At 33.8% G+C, this 11678-nt stretch overlaps 2 protein-coding genes across 2 annotated transcripts; both read left to right on the forward strand.

Moving 5' to 3' along the window:
* Positions 1 to 1845: 1845 nt before the first annotated feature.
* Positions 1846 to 5716, forward strand: LOC134252092 (putative amine oxidase [copper-containing]). Its single transcript, XM_062734531.1, has 4 exons — positions 1846 to 1868; positions 2750 to 2816; positions 4117 to 4149; positions 4741 to 5716. Exons 1-4 carry the CDS (start codon positions 1854 to 1856, stop codon positions 5592 to 5594), a joined length of 969 nt encoding a protein of 322 aa, XP_062590515.1. The 5' UTR covers positions 1846 to 1853; the 3' UTR covers positions 5595 to 5716.
* Positions 5604 to 9347, forward strand: LOC134252090 (putative amine oxidase [copper-containing]). Its single transcript, XM_062734530.1, has 2 exons — positions 5604 to 6679; positions 8821 to 9347. The coding sequence occupies exons 1-2, from the start codon at positions 5717 to 5719 to the stop codon at positions 8926 to 8928; spliced, it is 1071 nt and encodes a 356-aa protein (XP_062590514.1). The 5' UTR covers positions 5604 to 5716; the 3' UTR covers positions 8929 to 9347.
* The last annotated feature ends 2331 nt before the right edge of the window (positions 9348 to 11678 follow it).

Here is an 11678-nt window from a genome sequence, read left to right on the forward strand (position 1 = left end):
ATTTTTTCCAGAAATTCACCTGGCCAAAAAAAAGGCAAAGGTGTACCTAGTTCTTTGCATTTTCTAAAATTCGAAGGGTGCGAGCATGTTTTGATAAAAGGTAATTTATTCTATTTGTTGTTGCTTGAATTTTATTTTTCGAAATAATAAAGCTGCTTGTCAAAGAGTTTTTTGATCTAGGTGTTCAAAGAATTGGGAGGCTCGGGTTCGATTCACGTTTGTGGCGCCGCGTCAAACCTAAGAGATAAAAATAGGTAGTGACTGTCCATTCGCCAAGCGCTCGGCATCAGAAGTCAAAGTCACGGGTCTTTCGGATGTGACCTAAAAAACGTAGCTCCCGTGTCACGGTAGGCACTGACACGATAAAGAACCCTCACTGCTCAATGTCCTGAGTGCAGAGTATAGGTCTTAATTTGAAGCCCTTCACCGGCATACGGTGACGTCTTCATATGAGTGAACAATTCTCGAGGGGGACGTTAAACAATATACAATCAATCAATCAAATGTTACGTATAGAATATTTAAGGGGGCTGACTATAGTTTCCTTGCGCAATATTTCGCGCATCATAGTAAAATGAAGCGTATTTATTGTTTTAATGCAACTTTTTTCGCTTGATTATTAAAATTAAACTAAATTAAGCAATTATAGGTATAAAAATGTAATTTCAATTTGATATAACTGATTATTTAACCGATTTTGCATTTGATAGGTAGGTTGACGTCGCTGCAGTGTCTTTTTGGCGTTATAATAATCTGAAACTCTTAAAGAAAGGGGTAATAAAAATATTATTACAGAAAAAGTAATAAACATGCGCTTTTGAAATTTAATGCATAGAAATTTTAGAATATCTCCAATATTTTTATTATGTTTTCTTGTGAATCCATTGTTTACGTCATATTTTGTAGTACTCTATAAAAATAGTAAAATTTGCTTTTTTTTTGCATCTTGAGATGCCCCCTCTCTTAACAAGACGGTAGAATTTTGTGTTTTTTACATATATTGTATCATATAGTATTACTCATAAAATATTATAGTTTGAACAAAATGTCTATTGTAGTATTTGCATAATTTGCTTTAAAGAGCTAAAAATTAGCATTTTCCTATGTAATCTTATAATAAATGTACCTGTATTTTGAGACGGTCCCTCAAAAATACCTGGACGGTAGATTTTTCCCAAACTTTGCATGTACACTGAAGTTAATGTAAGTTATATATGGTATAAAAATAAAGAGTTTCGCTATTGTAGTTTTCACACAATAAAACTATAGTCGGCCCCCTTAACGTCAACAAGCGCCAAAACCGGTATTTAGTTTTGTTTTGCGAAGTTTTTTTATGACATAATGATTAAACGTAATTTTGCGGAAATAAATATTTTTTATTCAAATGATTAATACAGGTATATAATTTGTGAAAACGTTTTTATCGGATATGTAATTGGAATGTAAATATGTTTTTTTTTTCTTTTGCTGATTGATTAGTTAAAAGCTTGATTGTTGAATAAACATTTTCTGAAATTCTACACAAAATAAAAACATTAATCGAAATTTATTTTTATCTTTTACATTGTATATTACGGTAGAAGAGTAATCAATCCTCTTCGTGACTTTATCTTATTAATTATTTCAAAATTCAAAAAAAAAAAATTAAATTTCTGTCGTAAATGATTAAGTAAACGCTCCCTTCACACCTTAACGTAATTACATTAAGTCCTCATATTGCGGGAGACCGAAGTTTTTTTTTAGTTTGTAATTCAGTTTTTGTCCTATTAAACCTTTTTTTAAGTACACAGAAGACGTATAAAACCGAAATTAAATAATGTGTTTTGCATTGTTGTTAACAAACAGATAGCAGAATGAGACTTTTGACGGTAAGTTAAATTTTTTGTTATTTTATTTTTAAAGGAAGTTATGATTATAAATTATTCCTTTTTTCAGGTATATATCCATTTTCAATATCAAATATTATACAGTACCGATCGGACACATCCTAACAGAATTGAACCCGGATCGCGTTCCCTTGTTTGCTCTCTGGTTCTGCTTCGGGTTTGCTTAGGGTCATTTACGGCTGACGCTGAGGCAAATATAATCTATCAGGATGTCGAATGTTGGTTGACTTTTTCCCCAATAAATTACTGGACAATTATTTGATTCTGAATTTGTCTACGGTCTTTGTCATGTGCCCGACCATAACAAGAGCAGGGGAGACTTTGACCGGTGATGCTTATCCTTCAACAGGTCCTGGTTCTAAAGGATGTATTCAGACGTCCATATATGATCTTCTCAATAGTCGTATTGTATGAGTGGACGTTTGCGTGTGATAACCAATCTTTTACGTATGTCATATTGTATACATGTAAACAATAGGATATAAAACGAAAAGATGACATGCTTTATAAGCTGGAAAATCTTATCGGTAGTGACTTACTAGAAAGAACAATAAAAGTATTAAATAGTGTTAAAATCGAAATCTACGTAAAATACTTATTATAAACTAGAGATCATTTGCCGTTTCACCATATAAGAAACGATTTGGTACATGTACATGTAACAAAGTATCCAGATAATGCAAGTTTATTTTTTTTTCTTCTTATTTATCATGTTGACCATGTCAGCAAATACAATTTATTATTGAGACAGATACTGACTGACATGTTTTAAATTTTAAAACTCATGTTCTCGATGTATATTTTTGTAACTTTACTTGAATATTTAACTAGATAAATTACAAAAAATCTTGACTTTTTTTTAGATATTACGGTCACTTGTGATTTCATTCCTTGTTGCGAGTGTGAAAGGTGTCAAGCATCAGCCAACTGGTAAGAAACTCAAAAACATAATAAAAAAGGTCATATATACATGTAAGGTCAACCTGTATATTATTAAAACTGTTATTTACTTCATCATCGGCTTTTGTAAAAAATTAATTCTTTTAACAAATAAATTTATTTTAATTGAGTTAAAAAATTTGTTTCAAAATTATTACCCTTAACAGAAGAGGGCTCCAAGTAGCAAGGGCTGGACAATGGTATCAATTTATTTTCATTAATATCAAATATTAAATTTTCCACCGTAAATAAAATTCCGATACATTCTCTCGTTCGAATTTTATTGGTCATAAATTGATAAAATTTAGTTTATTTTACGAGACAAAAGTTAATAACACAAGAATGAAAATGTAAATAATTAATAATATGACCAGATTAAAAATGGGGTGAAATGACCCAGGAAGGAGAGAGAAATGACCTACCGTGAAATGACCTACCGTGAAATGGTAGGAGAGAGAAATAACCTGGGAGAGAAAAATTTTTAGAGAGAAATGACCTGACACCATTTTCTTTAGAGAGAAATGACCTGACACCATTTTCTTTATAAGGTTGAACTATATCTCCAAGTGATACGATTCTTTTTTTTAATCATTAAAGGTCACCTATTAATATACCTGAGCGGTTTGATCGAAAAAGACATTTTGGCATAAAAATGTAAAATGTAAAATATAAAATAACACTTCATCATACCTTTATATATCACATGTCCTGAATTTATTCTTTTAAATCAATAAACATGTCTACGCATCATTATTATTGCGCACAACGTGTCCGTCTTCATTTAATGGAAACAAAGAGAGATAACACAAACCATCATGATTAAGTTGAAAGAATTGCAGCGAACAAGGATTTAAGTGTATTAAAATGCCAAAGTTATTACTGTAAGCAAATAAAAGTGAAAAAGAAGAATGGGTCAAAGAAAAACAGATAAAATTTGTAATTGACGATGTTTGTATAATGTGTGCATTAATTAAAATTATCTTGTTTGATCCTAATTGATATTCACTTAAAGAGTTCCTTAAATACAACGGTTGTCAGAAGTAATTTTATAGCCCCCAAGTACTAAGCCTAATGACAGTGATAGCATATAAAACATGTACTATGTTCAAAATTTAGGCGAGGCATTTTTTTACTTCTGTGAAACTTTACATGTAAAGTTTACGGATTTATAAAAAAAAAATCGTAGAAATTAGTAATAAGTAGCAGCACGTAAAAATACCCGTTATAGGGTACATGCATTTTGTCTGAATATTTTGAGCAATAATACCGATATTTTATTTTTACATTTCAGGTCCTCATGAGACTGCTTCACATTATCAAAAATGTAAGTATAGACTACATGGGGCGGATTAGGATAGGCCTATATTGTTTCATTTCTTATCCCTCAAAGATTTTATAATTGAAATTATAATATTCTTATTAGGAATAAAATTACAAATATGTTATATGTTATATGTAATGGTTATATCATTGGTTGGTTAAAAAAATCACGTACAGGTCGAGACAGATATTTAAGCATAAGCAGGGCTAGCAGCAAGTAGATTGGTAGAATTCAGAGCATTAAAATATAAGAAATAACTGTCAGATTTTTTTATTTCATGACAATAATCAATCGATTAGCTTGCGTGATAATTGTATGCATTCGGCAGTTATGCAAATTATATGAAAGCCAATCGATTTATCACATCACAAAATCCAAATATAAGACAGCTATCCTTAATTAAACGAATAAACAATTAAGTTCCATTCAGTTTTAAACAAACTTTTGTATGAAAACTACCATGACTGCTTGAGTGTCAAGACTGACCTACCTCGATCATTATATATATATGAATATTTATTTAAAGTTTGATTCTATGCGAGCAATGCTTTTAAATTTACTGGCGTCTAACTTTCCTATTCTTTTTTTCTTCAGCCCCTACAAATGAAATAAATATACCAAATGGTTGCCTTCAATGTCATGGATCGCTATCTGGAAATTCCATTGATCTCACTGAACCTGGAAACCCACCGCCATCTCATGATCTGACAAGTGAGGAAATTAAAGCAATTTTCAGTTTCATGTTTTCACAACAAAGTCTAAATTTGACAATGCAAAGTGAGGCAACTTTGTCTTCAAACTACATTTACACCATGGAATTAATTCTTCCTAAAAAGAAAGACATCGAAGGTAATCCTCAGCGACAAATGATACGGAAAGCGTTGGTCACTGTTTTTAATGGTGGCAAAGTGAGTCCTGTTGTAGCAGAATACTGTGTACAGCTAGCTCCACGTTTAGGATTTTGTGGAAACCCTAAGTATATCCCATTTTACTTCAGACCTGCCACATATCCAGAAATATCAGCAGCAATCAAAGTTCTCATTGAGGAGACAAATAGGCTGGCTGGTGATATTTTGTTTGAAAGTTTTGAGGGTTCTCTAGTAAACTGTAGTAACAGGTGTCTTGGGTTTCAAATGATTATTCCTTATGCCGCAATAATTTCCGGAATTCGTGATAAAGGCTTTCGAGGTTACTGGTTTCCTTTTTTTCAAAGACGACGTCCAAGTACCCTAAATCCTGTTGATTTTATTGTTCTTGTCACCATAAACGGGACTGCTACACCACAGACTGCAGATGTGTGGTACAATGGCCAACTGTTTGATTTGCTTCAATCATTTAGAAAGTTTTGGCTAAAAGGAATGGTGAAAAAACTTCACGTGAGTTTCCCCTCAGATCCACATCCACCTGAAGTGTTTCTGCACATCCACAAAGACCTCCAACACAAGTAGAACCGGACGGGAAACGTTACTCAATCAAGGGCCAGTCAGTTCACTACATAAACTGGGACTTTCAGTTTGGGGTATCACCTACTCATGGTCCTCAGCTTTTCCAAATAAAGTTCAAAAACGAAATGATAGTTTACCAGTTAGGTCTTTCAGAAATGACAGTTTTCTATTCTTCATCGGAACCATTTGGTAGATTTGCTAACTATTTTGACAGCATTGGTTTGATTGGAAACAGAATTCAGACATTAGTTCCAGGTGTTGATTGCCCATCTCACGCAACTTTTGCCGATTCAAGGTTTATGTCGGAAACTTCAGATATACCAGTCATAAAAAGGAACTCTATTTGCGTATTCGAACACAATACTGGTATCCCACTCAGACGACATTATGTTGCAGACGACTACCCATCTGGCTATTACGAAGGTGCACCTAAAAATGTACTTGTTCTCCGAATGATATCTACTCTTGGAAACTATGACTATATCTATGACTTTATGTTCTACAACAATGGCGCCATGGAAAGTAAAGTAACGACATCAGGGATTGTTTCGCCGTCTTACGTCCAAGACAGCTGTAAATATGGCTTCCAGATAAACACACAAGCTACTGGCATTCTTCATCATCACATGTTTAATTTTAAGGTTGATCTTGACATTGGAGGCACTAAAAATAGCTATTCTACTTACGATATACGAAAAGAAAAAGTGCCAAATCAATTCTTAAAAGGGAGATATCCCAAAAAATGGTTCCAAACTAAAATTGTAAAAGTAAATTATGCCACGGAGAGAGAGGCCGCTTTCAAATATAATTTTAGCCAACCCCGATATCATGTTTTTTACAATGAAGAAAACAAAGATAAATTTGGAAATCCTAAAGCGTATCGGCTTTTATTAAGAGGAATGTCCAAGAATCTGTTCCGAGAAGAAGTAGGAAATAAACCGGGAGCATCATTGATGAGGTATCAATTGGCAGTCACAAAGAGAAAAGAATCTGAACAATATAGTAGCTCTAAATACTCTACCTTTGATGGAGAGGACCGAGTTGTAAATTTTGAAAACTTAATAGGAGATGAACCATTTCTACAAGAGGTAAACTTCAACTTGCATTCCCTGTAACTCGTACATATAAACTAGGCTTATTTTTTTCCTTAAATATGCTCTAGAGACTTCCCCGAAAGAGATTTGTTCAGAAAGAGAGGGGGGAGAGCGAGATAGAGGATATTCTATCTCAACTGCTATAATTTGTAATTCCCAATTTTTATTGATTGATTGTTTAATGTTTAACGTCCCTCGAGAGATTTTTTTCACTCATATGGATACGTCATATGAGCTTCAAATTATGTTCTTTTCTCGGCAGTTAGGGTCATTGAGCAGTGAGGGATATCTTTTGTACCAGCTCCTACTGGTAAAAAGGACTTAAAATTGTACGGGCTCATCCGAGGAATTAGTCTCCACGTCCCACAATGGGATTCGAACCAGCGAATTTACTTACTTTGCAAAGTTCATTTTTAAAAAAACATGAAGAGCAAGAAGTAATTATTTTTCATGTAAACACTGCAAATCGTGCCCTTAGTCATCGTGTGGACAGCGTTATCAGAAGTCAAAACATGTAAATATCGGTCAATATTCATTCTATTTGCAAAAGCCACAACTAGAGACATAGGTTTATCATACCTGAAAGTTTCAAGTTTCTATCTCCACCCGTTTTTTAGAAAAACTGTGGACAACCCGACCCATTCAAATTCATAAAATTCCGAACAATTTATTTGAAAAGTAATAAGCGTCTTTATCACCCCGTACGCCTCAAACTCATTTGGGCGAATTTAAAAAGAGGTGAATACAGTTTCTCGATTGAAATTCACCTTGTCACGGTACACGTTCCCATTTCTATCTTATTAGTCCCCTACCGATGAAACCTGATTTTTTATGTTAAATGTATCTAATGGATATGTATCAATGAGTGCATTAATGGGTTCATTGATTTGTGACGGAATTATGGCATTTTTAATTGTTTATAATGTAATTTTAGATCGAGTTTGTGCGGCATAAATAAATGAATCATTGTCATTCGGAACACCTCAGCTGATATAGGGTATAGTCAGCCCATGTGAGTCCAATGGGAGATTTTCGTTAACGTTCTTAAAAATTGTTGATTTGAATTTTTTATTTATGTATATCGACTTTCACATACGTCTCTTTTTGTAAGGCAGATTTATTTATTAATTTCCAAGACACGATAAACAAACAATTACCGAAATGTTCACTCTTTGTAGGCACTTTTTTATGAATTGGGTGTCATAAAATGACATCATTAAGATTTAAGGGGAATCCGGCTGTTGTTCATTACGTTCATTAATATCTATTATCAGTTAAATATCCAATTATGAAACAAATGTGACAAGATTTTTTTGTTGTGTTTCATTTCGATTTCATTAGTATATTAATAAATATGTCTTTTTTGTTGAGAAAACGCCGTCGATATATCTAAATGTAGAATTAAAGACAATGTTGATATACCCTAAAACCTTGAAAATAACCTGCGGCGCATTTCAAGTTTTAGTAAGAAAGTGGGGAATTTATTTTCAAAATCATCTTATTTTCAAATCGCGTATTATTATCAATGCAAAAAACTGGTAAGCGACAAGAATATACTCACGACTTTTTATCAACTTGAAGAAAATAAATGGTAATCGATAGTTTGAGAACTACTAACTCTTTTCCAAAATAGAATATCCAGATGAACTTCCGTAATCTTGAGCTAAATGAATAGTGATTAAGTATCGTAATTCTGTGCGCCCGTTTTAAAAATTATTAGGTTTTACCAATAGAGACAACTAAACGCACATCCTGAATTTATGCAAAATTTATGACCGGCTTATTTTCAAAACAGGCTTATTTTCAAGTAATTTTCAATGCACGAAATAGGTGGGTTATGTTTTATTGTATCTGAATGTCGAATTTAATTTCTTCTGCTTAACATCCCTAGAATTTTCCACTTATTTTAAGTTGCAAACTTTTTACGGTAGAGGGCTGAAATTTTAGACTTTCTCAATTCCGTACTCAGGAAGTCTTAGAGCGCACGCTCTAACCTCTGAGCAATGCAAGTGGTTTTAACATAGTAATCATTTCAATGATTACATGTAATAACAAGGGATATGAAATTCATGTAAACTACCTTTGCAAACTCTATTGTTTGAAAGCATAGTGTACTTGATTTTTTTTACTTTCAGGACCTTGTTGCATGGGTCACCTTAGGTATCCATCACATACCCCATACGTCAGAAACACCCATTATGCAAACTGTCGGCGGTGACGTCAGCTTATTCCTTCTGCTTTGAATTATTTTCCTGAAGATCCAAGTTTGGGAATTCGTGACAGCGTTGGAATTTATTACAATGATCCAAAGGGTCCTATGAAAGTTCTCTCAAGCATGGATGGGGTTGATTGTGTACAGAGGCCTACTTACACAGTAGAGGACCTTGCAGCAAATCCTAAAAACTTCTTACCTCGACCTAAATCTGAGAAGTGACCATACAAAAATGAGACGAAAATGAGACAAACAATATGTTTTCTTTGTAAAATCAGGAATCTTAAGAATTATTGAAGGGCAAAGTATGACAGCCGAATTTAATTTGCTTCTACTAGTGCATAAAATAAATAAATTTGCTAGATAGACAAATTTTTGACCTGTGTTTTCTAAAACAAAATGAGCTTTTGATGTAATGAAAAATTTGCATAAAAAATAAAAAATGGACATATTTTTTTTTTATCTTCCTGTGATCTTTTTATGTTCCTTAAATAATAATCAAAATTTATTTTGTACAATAATGATTGCACGTTTGTAAAAATGAACTATTGGATAGTTCACAGAATCATCCAAAACCAAGTCCAAAAACGGTACGTATAATAAAACCTGTCTTGTTCTTTCTTTTGTTTGTATTTTGATTAATCATACTTATTTTTTCTTATTTTCATTATGCAAACATAATGTTGAGGTATTAGGGTATCATTTTATTTGCGCAATCTTCTTAACGTCATGACTTTGTGATTCGTAACTTTGTAAATTTGAAGTTCATGCTTGACACTGGGATTGTACGAACTAAGGGTTTGTCCTGATCTCCAATATAAATTGTTTTGGTAAGCTAAAGACTCTTTTCAGCAAATATGAGGGTAACTTAAGGCAGTACCTAGATCATTTTTGGCGAATAGACCTTTTTGTAAAATGTAACGTTGATTAATCGGAAAACCAATAGATTGAATGATTGATTGTATAGTGTTAAACGTCCCTCTCGAGAATTTTTTATTCATGTGGAGACAACACCATTTGCCGCTGGAGAGCTGCAAATTTTGTCTTATTCTCGGCTCTCAGGGCCAATGAGTAGGGAGGGATCTTTTTGTGCCAGCACCTACTGCGAAACAGTACCTCGGTTTATACTGTCTCATCCGAAGGTCCGGTCTCCACGTCTCACAGTGAGATTCGAACCCGCGACCTAAGGATTGACTGCTTACTTTACGACTCTAGAGCAGGCACTCTAACTACTGCCCCACGCAAACCACTAGATAAAACATTAAATCGTTCATTATCCATTATGTAGACGTCATAGAGTCTTAGGCTTAATTCAGCACTTCAATAAAACGTCATCACCTAATGTCTATAAATAGAAAATTGTCTTTACGAAAAAATGAAAAGTCCTTAGAAAATGTATTTTATTAATTGCAAAATTATGTATGTAATTACAGCGTTAGGGCCAATCCAAATGCTGCTAGAATGTTAATTTTTTGAAACAGAATTTTTTCTTTTGCATGAAACCTTACCAAATTTATCACAGGTTGTACATATTATTAATGAATTGTCATCGATTCTGTTAGCCATACAATTCTAGCAGCACTTTCCAAATACCATAAAACACAAGCTTTTACAACAGCAAAAAATTACCTTCCAAAGTATTCGTCTAGTATTGAATTTTTGCTTCTTTGTTGATAGAATGATAGAGGAGAGGCTAAACTGGATTTCAATGCTCTGCCTGTATTCATTATACAAAAGTATAATAAGTAAAAATCAGCGCACCTTACTCTTAATATATAATTCCTAATATATCAGGTCTAGAAAACGACTTGGCGGGTCCGTGCGCTAAGTTGTTTCACTTTCCATGTACTTGTTTACGATTCGGACTCTGAGGTCGAGCATTATCGTCCATTAAGATGAAATCCTCCCCCAGAGTACATACAATATATCTAACAACAGGATTAAGAATATCATTTCGGTATTCTAAACCTTTCAGGTTGCCTTCAATATCGTGCAATTCAGTTCTGCAGTCAATACTTATGTCTGCCCAAATCATCATCAAACCCCTATTTACTCTGTATTGCTCAGAAATGACACAATCAGCATTTATTTCCCCATTTGCATTCCAGACAAGTCTTCTGTCAACATGGAAGTCAAAACAAAATCGCGACTCGTCTGAGAAAAGGACAGAACACCAATATTACTGACGTTATTGCCAAACTTTTGTGTTCTGTTGTCCACTGTAGTCGATTTCTGCGGCACTCTAATTTTAATACAGAACGTAAAGCTGGTTGGCAAGCCTTGAAATTTACTTCCTGAAGTCTGTTTCAAACGGTTGTGTAGAAATCCGTATGTCCGTTGTCTCTGATGCCCAGTATTAAGCTTAAGAGCACTTTGGAAGCGGTATGTCTTAGCAAAATTGGCCAAATAACGACTGCCGTACACTTGGACGTCCCACTTTTTTCCTTTTTGATAGTTTAATTCCGCTTTGGGAAAAATAAAGTCTCTCCTCGAGTTTTGTTAGCTTCCAGCATCACTGCTACATTGAGTATTCGTCTATACTATACATGCCTCCTTGTAACAAACTAAATTTAATCCCTTAAGATACTCCATTGGCGTGAATGTAAATATCGTTCTTTATCTTATGGGAAACCCCTCGATTTGTAATTTTACCTACCTGAGAGCTCGTGCTCGGGTAGTACCCGGGAAGTCACAGCCGAGATAAGACCTGTTTGGCTTGTTATAATGAAGTAGCCGGGATGGGTACTCAAATTATAGGTATTTGAAAATGCAATTTGTAAA

Source organism: Saccostrea cucullata, unplaced genomic scaffold, assembly GCF_032062105.1.
Source record: "Saccostrea cucullata isolate Sc308-1 unplaced genomic scaffold, CSIRO_AGI_Scuc_v1 ctg1582, whole genome shotgun sequence".
Lineage (NCBI taxonomy): Eukaryota > Metazoa > Mollusca > Bivalvia > Ostreida > Ostreidae > Saccostrea > Saccostrea cuccullata.